Source organism: Macrobrachium rosenbergii, chromosome 9, assembly GCF_040412425.1.
Source record: "Macrobrachium rosenbergii isolate ZJJX-2024 chromosome 9, ASM4041242v1, whole genome shotgun sequence".
Classification (NCBI taxonomy): domain Eukaryota; kingdom Metazoa; phylum Arthropoda; class Malacostraca; order Decapoda; family Palaemonidae; genus Macrobrachium; species Macrobrachium rosenbergii.
Genome location: NC_089749.1, coordinates 51087837 through 51106107, shown reverse-complemented (window position 1 = coordinate 51106107; position 18271 = coordinate 51087837). Strand labels below are relative to the sequence as shown.

General features: G+C 37.5%; 1 protein-coding gene and 1 long non-coding RNA gene across 14 annotated transcripts in view; one reads left to right on the top strand and one right to left on the bottom strand.

Moving 5' to 3' along the window:
* Nucleotides 1-15017, top strand: part of LOC136841796 (uncharacterized) — a 15902-nt gene extending 885 nt beyond the window's left edge. The window contains exons 2-3 of the long non-coding RNA XR_010854085.1: nt 1-48; nt 14245-15017. The exon at nt 1-48 is cut by the window's left edge and continues 75 nt beyond it. This is a non-coding gene — a long non-coding RNA (uncharacterized lncRNA). The remainder of the gene's footprint in view (nt 49-14244) is intronic.
* Nucleotides 9354-18271, bottom strand: part of Mrgn1 (Mahogunin ring finger 1) — a 109869-nt gene continuing 100951 nt past the window's right edge. For 12 of the 13 annotated variants that reach the window (XR_010854082.1, XR_010854083.1, XM_067109081.1 and 9 more), the window contains one exon: nt 9354-14548. Coding sequence is in view for 10 of the 13 variants with exons in the window: in XM_067109081.1 (XP_066965182.1) it covers nt 14300-14548 (249 nt within the window). In the remaining 3 variants the exon portion in view is untranslated. The remainder of the gene's footprint in view (nt 14549-18271) is intronic. The other variant, XR_010854084.1, reaches the window with a different exon arrangement.

Sequence of the window (18271 nt, the reverse complement as noted above, 5' to 3'; positions counted from 1 at the left end):
CCTCAAGAACTTGTACGAGTATGCATACACACACGGATACAATGTACAGTAAGTATTGAGCGAAGACATGTTCATCATCATACTTTGACGGGGTCTGGAGGATGGCCCTTTATTCACCCGTCCACCCTGGATACATCTTCACTGCCTTCTTCCAAAATTCTTGTTTTCACCCAGTTTCTACTTTAGCCGACTACATTACATCTGCTTCGTTTCCTGTCTTGTTCCGAAGTTTGTTTTCTCCAGACCTCAGTTACACTTCCCATCCTGCCATTTCTTCTCATTCATCCTCCGGGAAGTGTTCGCACCTCTGCTTACGTTTGTCACAAGGTGGTTAGGTTGAGAACTTCCAACCAAAAGAATTTCTATCCTTTCCTTATGGCTAGTACTTCAGACTTCTCAATGATATTCCTGAATCTGAAAAACCAGCCCTGGGTCCAATCGTTACAGGGCTCAAATCTGACGTGTCACTTTATTGAAGGGCTATAATATCCAAATCTTGATTTGATCTTGCATGAGCTGATTGTGTTTTTCAGGCATTTGATGCAGTTTCCCTCTGAGGAGTTTCTCTAAATGTTTGTTAAGCCTGTCCCTCTTCATAAAGAGTAAAGGTGTATTTAGTTTGTATGTAGTGTGTTTCTGTTAAACCATTGTTGAAAAATCTTAAATCCAATTTTTGTTTATTGTAAATCAGTAGTTTCTTGCTTCCTTATCAGACTCACGTTCACACACAAAAAAAAAAAAAAATCGGCAGCACTTAAGTGAATATTGCTCGCCAGGTGTGCATTATCAGTTCTGAAAGATTCTAGTTGCATTTAAAGTCACTGCTTTTCTTGATTGTAAGTTAAGAGATATCGGAAGAGGCGACGCACATTTACCTGAAAATTTTCTTGCTAATTTGTTTTTCACTAGGTATTTACACAGGGCTACATTTATTTGTTCGTTCTTTTGTATTGGCCATTTTTCCATGATCTTCTACACCGTTATTTCATTAGGCAAAAGTTTGCTTGAGAAGTTAGTGGCATTTGTGGAAAATTCACATGATTAATGATAAAGAAATATTGCGTCCTCTAAAATGTTTTTAAAAATACCATAGTTCGTAATACCGTTTACTTTGCAAATTGAAAATGATCATGAACCCAGCTCACCGTAAAATAAACAGAATAACATTTACCACTTAAAATAAAAATCCATAAAAATAAATATTTGAAAAAACATAATCTCCTCAGTTTAAGATAACCATGGATTTCACAACCATATTCTCATTGTCCAGAAGTTCCTATAACTTGGTATACAAAAGAAAACGTTCTTCCCTCCCTGCTGACAGGAGTTTTGTTCCCTTCCGTAATGTACAGCACACCCATAAAGTCTGTTGCTTTACGATTCAGTAAATTTAAGCTGTATGCAACATATGATTTTTTGAAGTTGGAGGCATTTTGATTCAGTTATCAAGATTAACAGTAAAACAGTTTGGTACAATACTCATGTATTATAACAGACATGATTTAGCTACAGCTTGGTACAGGTAACAGACACTGGACATGATCTTGTAGAAAGGCTCATTTACAGACTGTTCCATTTATCTGCAAGACATTTCCTTTAATTGTCCTCACATTTCATACCATCCTCACACCACTTTTTATGAATCTCTCTGATGATGTCTACGGTAATTCTAGTGAAGCTTAAGAATTACAAGCGTTATTTCCACCAATATTCTGTACCAAGATCGTATGTTGTGTGCCTTTCAAATCCATATTTTTTCTTTCTTTTCTTGTGGGAATTTTTAAAAATTAGTTTTGCCTTATCAGTTACTGCTAATACTTGTTTTACCAACAAATCATAATTCATAAGCACCATATTGTCACAGGTTATAGCATTCCGCATAATATAGCATGTCATTTGATCTGTCTAAGTTTGTCACGGTAACGTAGTCTAATCGTTAAAATAATTTTTGTTATTAAATTTCATTATATAGAGATATTTACTTTGCTACTAAATTATGCAAGAGTATGAATTTTCTTTCCCCCAATGGGAGGGGTGGCAACAGAAACTAGGTAATCCTACAGTTTAGGGGTCCAAATTCACTGTGTTACGTAAAGTCAAGATCAGCACACACATTTATCAAAAATTGAATCGTGGAAAAAATGGGCAGTTTATCTGCTTACAGAAGCAGATATTGTAAAAAAAAATAAACAAACAAAAACGGGACTGAATGGGGAACGTAAACAAAAAGATGTCGTAGGGGATACGGACCCATAGAATGTTGAGAAAATCGTAAACCTCTGCTTCTGTAAGCAGATAAACTGCTCATTTTTTTCAGATAAAAATGTGGCTGCTAAAGAGCAAGAGCCCGTGCCAGGTCCTACGTGGTTCCTGGTTCCTGGTTCCTGAGAGGTCAGTCCCAGAAACACAGTTGCGGGTCTGTTTGCAGATCTGTCGAAAGAAGAAATTGAAAACAGGAAAGGAAACACACGCAAGGGAGCAGTGAATTTGGACCCCTAAACTGCAGGATTACCCAGAAACTATTAACTGAGTAAGTTAGTTCACTTCCTACTGTATCTTCGTGTGACTCAAGTCAACCCGACCCAACTTGCCGCATGGGGAATAGGTAGAGCTAGGCCTAGGCTACAGAATTCCTCTGGATATTCCACTTCATCTGTTTTGGTCCTTTGAAACGGATAGTGTTTTTGAAATGTTTATTGCAATGCCAAAAGTGAAAATACGAGATTTGGTCGGAACTAGTGGTGTCACAATCGATGTTGTTCTTATTTGCTATATAATAATATTACAAAGTGACCTAGTCCTTCCGTCATTAGGTTATTCTAGGGCATTTTCGTTCTGTTAGTGTCTATTAATGAAGTTGTAACGCATTATTTACACGTTACCATTAATTTGAAGCTTGCCTAATGCCGAGTCATCTTCCTGCAGTGCCAAAATTTCTAGTTAGCATTTAGGCTGTTACCATACCTGGTGTACGAATGTTTTACTCTGATATTGACTGCATGTACCATTTATAATATATCATTTATTGTTGTGTAATAGGCTGGCAATGTTCAGATTTGTGTGTGCTCCTACAGAAATACAAATCTTCACCTACTAGTAGGCTATGTATTATTCTTCAGTGTAAACAGGAATTGGTTATTGAAACATGATGGCCACTGGGTGGGGGTGGAAGACCTTATATTGACCTTCCATTACCGATCACTTTTTCTTTAGCTGCTGTAAAATGACAATATCGTGCTTGCTTCAGGTAGATAGTTAAGTTGAAACTACAATTTCTGCCTTTGGTTTGTGTTCTTCCTTACGGAGAAAAACGCGAACAACAATGTTGTGTGGAGCAGGATTTTGGGGGGGGGATGTGAGTTGCTTCATGTCCCATATCCTCATAGGCCCACATCATTACTCCTTCTCTAGGATAGGCCCTAATCCTGACTCAACTTGCGAACTTGCGAGAAGTACAGGTATGCTAAGTGGTCGCCTTTGCTATGGAAAAGGAGAAGGCTAAGAAGCAATTGCTGGTATCATAGTGAGGGAAAACTTTAAACTCTTTCAGTTCCTTCCTCCTGAGGCCACCTAAACTTCATTGCACCCCTTCCATGCCCATTGCCCTCTCTCTCTCTCTCTCTGTCAGGGAAAATTACCTGTGGGAAGGTGAGTGACCCCCCACTTACTCTCTTCAGGTAGTGAATTAGGTATGCTTGCTGGATTTTCCTCTGGTGATGCTTAAGAACATGCCCATACTTTTTACCAACTTATTGTTGAATGAGTACCTTTGTAAGATGTGACCGTCCCTCAGTACTCCATGGGTTCCATTGTTTTCAGCATTCCTCAACTGCTTAGCTTTGGCCAAGTCATGAGAGTAACCATCTACTGCTGCTCCCTGTGAGTTTTTTGTAGCAGTAGTGAGGATAGGTATCTGAAAACTTAAGACAACCTCCACCTTATTCTGCTGCAGGGATGTCACCCACAAGTCCCAGGATACCTTCTCCTTAGGACCTGTGGTAGCTGCTCTACAAGTTGCGTAGGCACCCAGCACCATTTGGACAGGGTAATATCTCTTCCGATTACTCTTAGCTCAGTGTAGGCTAAGTCTGGGGTGTGAATGTAAAATGGCTCTTCTTGACTTTCTACCTTTTAATCCCCTGATGGAGTGGCAACTAAGTCCATGTGCTGTATGTATTGAATTAGACAAGGATAGGGGTAACTGTGAAGTCGAGCTTCCAGTCTTATTGCTTCATATTTGAGATGTCTCCTGCTCTTACCTTTAACAAGGGGGCAAGGGGAGGTCTGTGGAAAGTGCCCAATACATAACTAGTCACTTTGTATTAGCCAGATATAGCTGCAGTCCAATTTGTATACACTTAGGCATATGAGGACATAACTTGGTTCTCCCATCCTTCCTTCCTTGAGTGAGGCTCTTCACTCCTTCTCAGGCCTTGGCCCCTACTGCTGTGGCATCTTTATGCCAGACCAAGTAGGAGATTACAGGAGTCATTGCTATCATTGCTCTCTCTTTCTTGACTGGGGTCATGCCATGTCCAGGTGGGTTACTTTTCACGGAGATGACCTCTCACCAAATGATTGAGTCTCCTACATTAAAGGCAATGGTTTGTATTTTCTTTGGAACAAATATATTTTTAGAGAATTTGTATTTTTTCACATGTAAATACAAACCAGATTCCTTTACATAAGAGTATCCTTCAGTGTGAGTTGTTATCAGTTGTTGAAAACTTGAGGTATTTAATAGGTGGTGGGGGGTGTGAATGGGAGAGTATCCCTTGCTCACCAACAGTCACGCTTACTTTCATTCCAGCTGCCATAAAGAATAGATGTGCTGTGCTCTTCAGTTCCTACTTGATTGTTGAGAATTTTGGATGTTTGGATGAGTATGTAGTTATTGCCATATAATTGTGCTTTTATTCTTAGTTTTTGTTGCTTTAGTGTTTGATTTTACTCTTGGAGAGGAAGCATGAGCATCATGTGAAGGACGTGGACCCCCCTTGTGGACAGTATGTTGCCTTTACAGCATTGACTAACCTTCACACTTTTTGTTCTGCCTGCAAGGGAAAGTCCTCTACTAGGACTTTTTAGAGAATGTGCTGTCTGGGATTCTCCTCAGTGGGTTAGGTTTGGAAAGAGGAGGAGGAAGGATAAGAGGCACTCACCAGCTTTGTCTGTGGGTTGGGAAATACCCTTTTGGTGATGCCCCTGAACCCTTTTGAGTTCCTGCATTCCTTCATCTTCCATTCCACTTCCACCTGGGAGTGCTGCTCCTTAGGGGAGGGATAGCACTTGATTTGAGGGAGGTGCTTTAATAACTGCTGTCTCTCCTTATCAGAAATTTAAAGGCAACTTCTGCAAAACCAGTGGGTTTAGCAAAGCCCTCCAGATCTGGATCTATTAAAAAGCCTTCTCTTCAGGAACCCAGACATGTAGCCCAGTCTTCTTCCTTTAAGAAAGTAGGGGATCATTCTAGTACTACTTTTGTCCTCCTTCCTCTGGCAGTGCCAAGAAGGGAGGAAAGGGAGAAGAAGAAGGGAAGGAGTTGCTGAGGATGTTGATCCCCTTCCTCTACTGGCAAGAGCACGGGGTAGAGCCTTCGGTCTTAGTAGTAATTTGTACGTTCATACTGCCCTCTCGGGTACACCGAACATGTTCCAATTACTGCATGTCTTCCAGATTTGTGGATGTCTGGCCTTGTTGGCAGAGCTGAAAGTGATGCTGGAGAAGGGATTAATAGAAGTCATGGAATGCCAGTCTCCAGGATTCTACAGTTGAGTTTTCCTGGTGGCATGTTCAGCACACTCAGAAATTTGGCAGTGGAGAGAGCATACCAAACAGATTCTTCATTGAGCAAGCTGAGAGAGTTTCTGTCCCAGCAGGAACTACCAGCTCAGCTTTGGCAGGTGGTTTTAGGTCATCTGATGTCTCTTAGAGAAGCTTGTGCCTCATGGTTAAAGTCATGGTTGATTCAGCAGCAACTGAAGTGATCGGATTGACTGCAAGATACATTGTAGGTAGTAGGAATATTCTGGAATGTATCTTGCAGTCAATCTGATCACTTCAGTTGTCACTGAAGCAGCCATGACTTCACCCATGAGGCGCAAGCTTCTCTAAGAGACATCAGATGACCTAAAACCACCTGCCAAAGCCAAGCTGTAGTTCGTGCTGGGACAGGAACCGTGCCACTACCTCTCTCAGCTTGCTCATTCAAGAATCTGCTTGTTAGACCGCTATGCTTGATCTGTTCTCCAGGCTGAACAGAAAACCTACAGTGATGAAAGATGCTTTTCAACAAGCTGGGACAACCTGGACATTATTTTTCCACCATTCTAACTTCTTCGCAAGTGATAGACAGTGTTTGTCACCCCTGTCTTCATATGACTGGCAGTTTCTTATTGGCTACAAGCTGAGTGGTATCCTGATTTACTGCCTGTTCTGATTGAGGCACTGAGAGATTTACCTCTGTGGCCCACCCTCCTGTGTCAGCCGCCTGTTTGCAGGTACCATTAGGCAGTCCACTCCCTGCACATTCAAGTATGGAGATTTTCCAGCACCTAGATGAGGCTTTTCTTGCAGGGCTGTCAGAGATGTAAGGATACCCTTATCATTCCTCTGTGAATGTGTACCAATGAAAGTAGGCCCTCTTCTGTGATTGATGTCATATTGGGGGTTTCTTTCTGGTCAGAGCATCTGTTCAGCAGATCACAGACTTCCTCATCCACCTTCACTAAGAAAAACTTCTTTCAGTTTCTCCAGTAAAAGGCTATTGCTCAGGTTTGTCATAGGTTTTCATACTGAAGGAGCTAGACCTCTCCATTATGCTACTGAGAAGTTTGGAACAGCTTTGCCAATCATGGGAACTCCAGCTCCCCTAATTGGAATGTGTCCTTCATTCTTCAGAGCCTTACCAGGGCTCCCTTCAAGCCTCTTGTCTTTTACAGTGGACAGAAAACTGATGCTTAAGACTGTTTTTCCTTTAGCTTTGGCCTTGGCAAAGAGGACTGGGGAGTTACATGGCCTTCGGTGGGGATCTCTTTCCTTTTCCAACATTCCTGAGTTTGTGACAAAAACTCAAGATCTGTCTTTCCGAGACTTTGTAGGTAATGACTTTGATGAAATGCTGCTTTGTTCGTTTTGCACAGTTGAGTACTATTTGAAAAAGAGCCACTCCCAGAGGCCAGAGTGTAGAAGGCTTTCCGTACAGATAACCACAAAAAGGTATATAGGATGAGGTTGGTCTCCCTTTCTTCTTGAGAGCTCATGAAGCCAGACCTAAGGGTATGCCCCTCACTTTTCAGAACTTTATGACTTTTACTTCACTCTATCTGAGGGATGTTGCCCACAAGTCTATACAGACTTTCTCAGTAGGACCTGTGGGAGCTACCCAACAGGTTGTTTAAACACCTGAGCTCTCTTTCAGATGAGCAGTATCTTACCCTTGTACTTATATCTTACCCTTGTACTTAAAGTGTAGTAGTGTTTCTTACCCTTGTACTTAGTGTAGTGTGTTTGGGAGTATGTATTTAAAATGATGGGAATCCTTTTCATCCTTTCCCCTGTTGAGAGTAGCATTTAGGCAGATATATGAACGAGCAGTTCACTATGCTGTGAGCTGTCAGCCAGTTACATTCTGAGCTTTGGAAACTTTTTAACAAACCAGCTCAGCTACTAGGACGGGGTTCGGACAGAATGTTCCTTACGCCTTCGCTTGGGGAAAGGCTGTTCAAACTCTGAGGAATACTGATGATTGACCCGTTTTTCTTACAGCTAAACAAGAAGCTCCTGATGTTTGAATGGTCCTTCTTACTCCCTCTTGAGAGGTAGCAGCTTAGACCAAGTACATGCTAGACTTGCCAAAGGTGCAGGTAGCTACTATGTCAAACTCCCAATCTTAGAGCGTCAGGTGTTAAGATGAGACTTCTCCCTCCCTTTTAACTAGGTGGAGGGTTAGAGCAACACCCTTAACCCATAAATTGTATTGGCCAGATTTATCTGCCTCTAATCTTGTCACCCTGCAAAGGGTTACACTTGGCAGGATTTCCTTTTTGGGTGAGATCTGAGACATATTTAAGTTTGGCCTAACTGCTCTGTCATCCCTATGGCAGGACGAATAGGTTTTTGGAGTCTTCACTCCCCTACTCATTATCATGACTGGGAATGTGACACTCCCAAATGGAGATTTCACTTGAGTAAATTTCCTAAATAAAAGGTTTGGTTGTTATTTCTGTAGGAACAAATACATTTTTGAAGCGTGTTTTTCTTGGTATACAAACCAGAGTCTTTTTATCCTAATTCCACTTCAACCACCCAACTTGGTCCCTGATGCTGAAGGGAAAGTGCTTGGTAATGGTAGGTAAATGGGATCTCCCCCAACTCATCCATGTACCACCAGTTAACTACTTTATCACTAAGTATCAGTAAGTGATTCCAATTTGCACCAAGTTGCAGCCTACTCCTACAAAAATGGCACTGGTTTGTATAATTAGGAAATATATTACCAGCCAGTTGTAAGTACCATGTGTCACCAAGTAAAAGATAAGCCTTGGATGATTACCTATTTCCTAAAATTTTCTGTTTTGTGTTGATAATGTCCTTTTCAGTTCCACTTCCCTTAGACTAGGAATATTATTGATCACAGAATTAATGACAATTCCCAAACTTCTCCATGATATGCATGTAGATTCATGCTTGCAAATCTTCTGATGACTTTTCCAACAGGAAAGAGGAGCAGATGGCCAGCAGTGGAATAGTACATCATACTTGTGATCTGGAAGTACTGATGATACTAAACTTACATTTCCTTTATTTTTTTCATTTAAGTAACAGTGTTTATCCTGGGAATCATTTGACTCAATTTAAATAAATTTATTTTGTGTCCGTGTCAACCAAATCTTACGCCGTGTTGATCAAAGTTGATCAAGTAGAGCTAGGCCTAGGTCACAATTCTTGTTTAATTTTCCTCATCATCTTTGAAGATGAGTTATTCATGAATTTGTAATAGCCTCTTATTTATCTAGAGGAGAATATCACAGTGAAATGCTGAGAAATTTATGTATCATTCTGCCGAAAAGCAAAGTGCTAATGGTATAATGAATGCTCTTAAATGTAAAAAATTTGTATGAAGTTCAAGTAGGAAGGTAAAGATACACATGCTGAAAAGTGATATTTCATTTTTGGTTGTGATTCCCTAGAAAAGGATTAGAAAGGGACAAGTAAATAATTCTGGGTGTTGACAAAATGGCAAGAAATTCCTTTTGATGGTGAAGATGGTAGTCCTTGTATGGCATAAGGATTTCAAGTTTATTTCTAATATACAATATACCAAGATTTCACAGGTAAAAGAAAATCTACTGTGTATGTGTATAGTAATATATTTAATGTACAATCCATATTTCAATAATAAAATGTGGGATATGTTAAAGAATTAAATACAAAGTTCCTTAACAAAATTACTTTCATATAACAAATCAACCAGTTACCCACCCTTTACAATTAAATCAAAGAAATATCACAGAAAGAAACGGGAAATACAGTCACAAAACAGGTTGTGGAAATTCCTTCATTCAAAACATACAGTTTATAGTATTTTCAAAAACACTAAAAAACTCACATTTACACCAAAATCAGCACTTTCAGTCCCTGGTCCATCACACACACACATGCACACAAAGCTGGATATGATGAAAACTAGATAGGCTTCCAGGCAAATGATAAAAAGTATGTCACATCATGCAAAAAATATCATTCAAGTGTCAAATACTCGAGATTCATTTATCTGATATGGTAACTCTATTATAAAATGGGCATACTTATCACATATGAGAAAGGAATAGTTTTGAACCTTTGCAGAAACCAAATACAACTGAAGGCCATTTCTTCCAAAACAGTGGTAGCCACAGCTTACAGACAATAAAAAACATATTGTATCTTCAAAATAATAAAGAGTGTGACACTGCAGAAAAGTGCACCTAACTGCTCAAGTATTTATAAGCCCAAATAAAAGTAATTATGTTAGTCAGGAAAAAGACGAGTCAGACAAAAGATGAGTTGTCCTCAGTTAACAAATACATTATGTACATTGTACACCTTGTCTTTTCCTTTAGCAGGATATACATATGAGTAAACCTTGATTACTTATATCACAAAAAACAATACATGGAAATTTTTTTATGGTGACCTTGGCAACAAATAGCAAGTGCATGACCCACAAGCAAATACTGATTCCAGTAAGAAAATACCTACTTGGTAGCTGAACTGCCTAATTAATTTTCCCAAAAAGATGAGGAAAAAACACAAAAAAAAACACAAATTAGGTAGAAATGTAAATGTACATCAATTTATATATCCCTGAAAAAGTCTGAGGGATAGTTATTTTCGGATTTTTCCCATTCAACATGATTCCTGTTTAAAATGATGGTTGTGGTTTGCTCATTTAAAAAATAATCATAACAAAAGGGATAAGCATGGGTTATTGGGAAATGTGAAGGAGGATTACTGTACTTTCCTTCTTCATGTAAATGGACACAAATGCCATAGCATGTTTTTACCTGTGTCCTCACCTGAAATAATGTATCTGATTTAGTTATTAAAATTATTACAGTACAGTATTCTGATCTAAATAATTAAACCATTAAAAAAAATGATGACCTGGGAAGATCATATAATCATGAAAAATACTGACAAATGCTTCTTGTGATTAATCCCATTGAACACATGAAAGTAAATATAAATTTCAAATATATTTTGATTTCTTTAATTGCATGGGTCTCCCAAGATTTACTTTGTTGGGTAAAGCACCAACTGATTGGTTTTATCATCAAGTATATTCCCAGTCATAATTTCAGTTATGGAATGTCTACAAAAGAGATACATAGTCTTTGAAAAAAAGGCATAAAAACTTAAATAAAGATAGGGAAGACCACTGATTAAGGCTACAAGAATTCATGTGTTTGTAGTTGGAATATGAATGTGTATTTCAAAATCAAATCTAATAACTTAGAAAAATTAAGTAGAGGATCAATCTGTAAGATAAAGTCTGAGAAACATAAATGTCGAGATCTTTCAAAAATAAAGGAGCACAATTTAGCCTAAAGCATTAGCAGCTACTACCATGACTTCTTATTTTGAATGAAATTCTCTCATTACAACAACAGACACCAAAACAAAATTATTTTGAATGACACCAAAAAACCAATCTTAACATTTGGAGGCAAATTTGTACACTAGGTCTGGTCAGACTGTCCAATGACAATAGTATTTTCTAACTATCCAGAAGAGTTGCTATCATTTTAAACAGCAGTAAAGTTTGCAATGATACTTATCTTCAAGTTCTTGGAAAAAAAAAAAACCTAAATCACACAAAGCCTAAAGTGTTTCAGGGTACCAGCGATGAGCTTATAGAAGATGGGTTTCCTTTGATTACCAATACAGAACTAATCATCATTTAATGTTTCAACTGATAATAGTTACATTTGAAACTTAGGACGATTTGTAAAATAAAAGAAGTAAAAGTGGAAATTTTCCTTTTCCTTTCTGCCTTTCACTTCTCCACTGTTCTGTTTTGTCTCTTCTTACCCAGCTGTCCAACTTATTTTAACTTCACCTTACTCCAATGTTCACAATTCATTTAGGAAATACTTTCGGACAAGTCCTGAGTGTCTAGAAATGGGAATCAACATTCAAAGGAAGCAAATTTAAAATAAAAATATCCACCTTAAATCCTTGTGCAATACAACTGCTTTTGAGATAATGGATAAAGAAGAGCTGATGGAGAGACATTGAGCTTGCATGACAGAGATGACCAAAGTGTGCTGTAAGCTGCATATGATCTATAATGAACCTAAAACTGAAAATACCAGCTCAAAAGAATCATGTTTATTACAACATTGTGATATCTGCTGTATTTAAACGTTTCCTTTTCTCCTTACTGGATTTAAATGATGCTAAATCTTACTTCATAAAGCACTGTTATAAATAACTTCACTATTTACACTATCTACATGGACGTAACTTTCTCAGCAGGACAAAATGCCTAGGGTTGAAATTTAAATGTACTTAAAATTACCTCAACTCCCTTCCATATCAACTACACATGGCTAATTTATCTCCAACACAACTACTTTTTCACAATCACACTGTATTATGCTCTTCAACACCACTTAGACTTCACAACCACAAACACCTTTCACAATGCTTTACAATATAGTACAAGCATAAATTGTTATAACAGATCAAAGAAGTGGAAGCAATCTAAAGAATATATGAAATTTTGGACACATACCAAAGAGCAGAGTGAAATATTTTCCTCCTCTTTTTATCAAGAGAAAATCAGTGATGTATTCCAACTGCCAAAATATTAATATCCCAAGGAAAACCAGGTTTTGATATGATATTTGGAGCTGCAGTCTTTTATCCAACCATAAGCACATACCAAGATTCTGTCTCCAAATGTTCTATTTGGGTAGCATATTTACAGTTAACAGGTGGATTCACTTACCTACCTTGGGACTAATGAATTTTCTTCCTTTATTCACGTAATTCTTTGTACCTCACTACTTCTAAGAAACATTAGTGTCTAATGAAACATATGTGGCTACAATTTTCATGAAATCCTGTTAAACAGTTTATGCATATTTCCCATTATCCAACCACAGGTCAAATTACCCTATGCGTACACGGTAAGTGGGGGCATATCTCGGTACAGTACTTCAACACAAGCAAACTATGACAAGACCTGTACATTTTTTATGTTTAAATCTGTAAATTGCGCATGAACTTTAATCAGTATTATCAAACCTAAACAGAAATCGCATTAACTGTTTACATTTTCACTTTGACATCTTTAAATTCCACCCAATTATGTCTGCTAAAGTGAACATGGTCAGGGATACCCTAACTTCTACTTCAGTGTTTGTAATGCGTAGGTATGTGAAGTTCATAGCATCAATCCAAATTTGTGATGTGTTGATTTCACATCTTAGCTTCTTTGTATAAAAAAATACTGAAGTGTGTTATCAACTACTACCTGCCAAAGATGAAGTACATCACTGAATTCAAGAAGAAAAATCAATTACAGAGTACAATAAACTTCAAAGCAGCCATTATTTTTGGTACAAGATCACAAATCATGAAATAACCCCTACCAAAACCTTCATAACTAGAATTCTGATGATTATCAATAATTAGAGCTATTTGAAGAAGTCAGCACATCATAAGTAAAACAAAGTTACCAAAAAGGAAGGAATATAAGCAAGCTTCTATCCTCAAGTCAAATCATTTCATAGGAAATATGTATAATGGAAAAAAAACCTGCAAAAACACTATTAATGTCATTGAAAGATAACAGAAATTCAGATATAAATGTCTTAAGAGTGTTAACAAAACATTAAAATTACCATATACAGATACTGTACAGGAATATTCAAAACTTTATCAGTCAGATTGTACTAAGAGAAGAGGTTTTTCCACCTGTTCCAGCCACGCCTCTGGCTCTGTGTCACTCCAGTGGGGCATGAGATGGTGGATATATGATGATTCAAGGAGATACAAAGTAATATACACTTAAATAATACAATAACACAAAGCAAAAACATGGTTAAAAACCTTGCTGAAAAAGAACAACTAAACCAAAAACTATTCAACAAAAGATGCACAAAGCTAAGCCCTACTCACTACCCATTTCCTATAAACTGACTCTCGGTGAAAGTCAAAGAGTTGTTTTCCCACCGTGTTAGTAGCTGCAGATATATCTTATTCTGTATACAATCCTCTCATTAAAAGAAATACATTAGTAGTTGCAGATATTCTGTATATCCTCTCATTAAAAGCAACAAACACCAATTTGGGCCACAAAATCTGAAGGACTGGGCTGAAAACCTCTCACGTACTCCAAGAAAGTTGCAGTAAATTTTCCTTTTTTCTAAGATATTAATATTTCAGATAATTGGAAATTACTTCCTAGTCCTTATGAAAAAACTGATAACACTGTGAATGCTAGCCTGTTCCAACAAGATAAATATACAATGTCAAGTAAAATGTTTAATTTTTAGACATAGGCAATTATTATCGACACAAGCACTACGCAGTAAACAGTACTTACTTGAGTATAAAAAGTCCAAGATGTAACATACAGTAAAAAAGGATTTAAATTTTCTCCATCTTCTAACCCTTAAGGGACTGATTCCAACAGAGTTGAAGAAACTACTTGATAAGCAAATAACTTAAATTATAAATTATATTTTTCAGTCAATCTTTATCAGACCGATCTTTAAACAACCTCAATACACTTCAAGAACCATCCTTAAACGACACTAGAAGGGGACCCATCTGTTGGATGTGACAGCAAAGCCCGGGTGGATGAAGCAGAGCTGACGGAAGCATCAGATGATCTGCTGATGGCAGAAGCATTGCTGAGAGGAGTTCCGGGAAGTGAAAGAGATTCACTTTGATGGCTGAGACTGGAGGCTGCACCACCACCACCACCACCACTAGGTGAAGGCGGCGCAACACAAGAATCCGAAGACACTCCACTGTGACCACGTCGGCCAGTCTGTGACAACAGAAAAAAAATATATATATATATAAGAAATGAACATGGTTACCCTAGTCTTGCAAAAATACTACATAATTTAAATAACATATATTGTAATGGTATGAAAGTGACCACATTATTTTCTGCCATCATACTGGTTACTGTACTGCCTTTAAATTCAAGGAACTAACATAAATATGAAATTACATAAAACCTAACAAATGCTTCTTTCCATTACCAGTACAAAAAAAACCCTCTGTAATGCTTCCTTAACATTCCTCTTTGAAAGAAAACACTGCAAGTGGGAAGTTACTAGTGAACATATTGTGCTGTTGCAGGTTATTTCTTGTACAGTATATACATTTTATTTTATATTAAATTCACCTGACACAACTTCTATGAAAAAAAATCCATAAAAATAGAAGCATGATAATCACAACTTATACAAGTCAAATATATCATAAAAACAATTACAAAAATTCACCCACACGGCATTTCTCTAAACCCCCACACAATTTTTCTAGCAACTTCCAAAGCAATAGGCAAAACCTCCTTAAAAAACCTCTGAATCCTGTTACTTGCCTATACCGTAGGCCCCAAACTTAACGCAGCACAGTGCATTTTACTAAAAGTAATTAGTTATTTTCATTTGGCACTAGATGCTTTGCTTTGGTCTCTTCCCACTAAGCTCTCCACCTTCAACTTTACCCCTCATTTCTTGGAAAAATCAAAGGAGATAGACTTTCTATCCCTAATCTTTGCAAACAAGAAATAGCATATTATGATGGAATAATTGATAACTCTTACTATTACATACAATCATAAAATTAAGGAAAACAGTATATTCCATGACACTAATCAATTTTGACCCTTTCTACTTGTCTGTCTTTGTATGCCTCAAGTAAAATATTTTAAGCATAAGAGTATATAATGCTTAATTTTCTCCTCTCCTTACCCCCTAGCTTTGCCCTCTTTTCCTCAAAATACCTCAAGCCAAAATTGAGAATATTATCAACTGCCTCCACTAAACCCATTCTTACTAAATCCTAATGTTCTGATGTCAGTACAGAAAGTGTAATTCTCTAATGAACTAAAAACCAAAAAACCCTAACATGAATGCATTATTTTCTGTTTCATCAGATACACTATGCTCCAGAAACGGAATGAAGCACAAAGTAAAGAGTATTAAATATCAAATACATGCAGACAGACCCAATGAATCCACCACATCATTGCTAAGACATTTATTAGCATGATCTATTGAAACACCTACTAGCATGGTCAAGAAGACTCGAATATTTCATACAGTAAATAAACATGATCAGTACCAAGAGATGTAAGTCCAGTTTTTGAAAGTTCAAGAACCCAAAATGTTGAATATACATACAGACTCTATTTACTGAATTACATATCTGTGTTCTACAGTATGTAACAATATAGTGATCAGTTAGAAAGTGGGAATACCATAATTTTAAAGCTTATCTGCATTATATTGAAAAACAAAAATCAGTGATGCGAGCGATGCAGCACATCTGTTCCATAATAGGTAACTTTCTTTTTGAAGCGGAGGAAGAAAAGGAGAGGCTATGTTCTGTCTTGTATGGATGCCAAAGGAAGCAAATTATGTAAAATTAAAATACAAATACAATTTTATGATCATCATTTGCGGCAATGATCCTCATTTAAACACAAGCCCTTGTACAAAGACAAATGATTTCCAAGACCTTTCCAGAATACAAATACAGTAACTCCATAAACATCTGACTGTCCTCAAAGAAACAAACTGAAATAGTAATCACTTTCATTTCCAAAATACCAGTTGCTCACTCAAACTATGCAGAAAATACACTACTGCTACAATGAACAATATAATGTATAAGTGCACACAGTCTTTTATGCTTATATTTGCAGGAACAAACATGGAAGTAATTTAGGGTGTATCCAATTTGACAGACCACAATGAAGGAACTCAATGGGGCAGCATAAGCCAGAGTATTGCACTGCAATAATACCCATCCCAAAATTAAGAATCATTTTTTATGCATTTATATATCAAATGATGAGAAACACTTTTGAAACAACAGGATGAAATGGGCTCTTGAAAACCTGTAGATGTCAAGTCAAAGTCAGTCCAGTACCCAACAGCAATGGAAAAATTTTCATGAGGCACTTGCATACTAGGATGCAGTAAAGTTCCTAGCTCCTCTCCCCTCTGCCTTGGACTCCCAGCTAAGTATCAGTATACATTTACAGCTGGGTGGACTGGTTGAGCTGCAAGAGGGAACCCAACTTCAGAAGTATTGTGAACATAAGGTCAGGGTTCTACCAATGACCCACATCACTCCTTTCTTTTGTTTATAAATATCTTGTAGAGATGCTAAAGATAAAAAGCGCCTTCAGTTCGAACCAAACCATTCTGTAATTCATAAATCCCAGTAACCATGTAGCTATTTTTGGGATAAGCTCTAAAACATCATAGTGCTTAAAGAAACATGAAACTGGACTTTTGAAGTTCTGAGAGAAACGAAGAAACAAGTTTTAAACAGAGGAATGTCAAAAATTCAATAATGGAAAAACACTAGTATCATGATACAGGGAATATTTCTCCCAACATCTGTATCAAGAGTTCAAAAAACTCAGCATATAGACTGTCTACCAGTCCAAGCTTATGTCCTAACTTAACAACTGTGTGCACTTAGTACTGTGTATTTCTCTCAAGCTGATGGATTAATACCTTTGTTTACTTAGTGCTGCACATTTCTCTCAAGCTAATGTGTAAACATTTGTCTATTTAGTGTAGTGTGCTTCTCTCTAGCTAATGTTTTACCACCATTGTCTACTTAATGCTGTGTATTTCTCTCAAATTATGGTGCTGATAACTGCCTATGCAGTGCTGTGTACTTTTTTTCATACATACTTTGCAAAAGCTGTTTATCTCACATCCTCTCTGAGACAGCATCCATCATAGCAGTGCTGGAGTAAAAATTAATTGTGCTGCTTGCTTGCAATAATTTTTGCTGTAAATGAAAACTTTACATGTACATTATGTATCCTTTGTGACTTCCACATGCTTGTGCATACTCTGCATTAACCTTTCATTTCATAGTCTGTAACATGCGCAATTAGGTATGCATACAAAATATAATTCACAATTTTACAACATTCTAAAACACAAGGTTCATTCACAAAATATTGTACAGTACTCTATAAGTTCAGTTTCTGAACCCAGATAGAAAGAAGGAAAGCATATTCAAACAGGAGGAAGGCCCTGACTAGCTAATCTGAGGAAGAGGGGGGAGACAAGGATTGTTCAAAGAATGAGAGATTCAATCTATGAGCTGTATTTTGGGTATGATCACAAAAATTATTACAAACTCAAAATTACAGCAATTTGCTTGAAACCAGTTTAAAACTTTGTGATGGATTCAAGAGATAACGTTTGAAGTTGCCAGATAACCTGAAACAGAATTGCTCAAGTCCAGAGGTGCACCACTGACAGTTACCACTCCAATTACTGGAGATTGAAGCAGAAAATACTCTCGAGTCCAAAGCTGTTCTAGCGATCAAAATGCTACCTGCTCCTTTAGAAGGAACCCCAAGAAATAAAAATGTTCAAAACACAATCTCATTTTGACTGTAAACGATGGAGTATGCACATGGCCACAGTAACCTTAATGCAGATAAATATCTTCTGAAATTATCTGCCAACTTTCTCTAGGCGACTGTGGATTTTCCTCACAT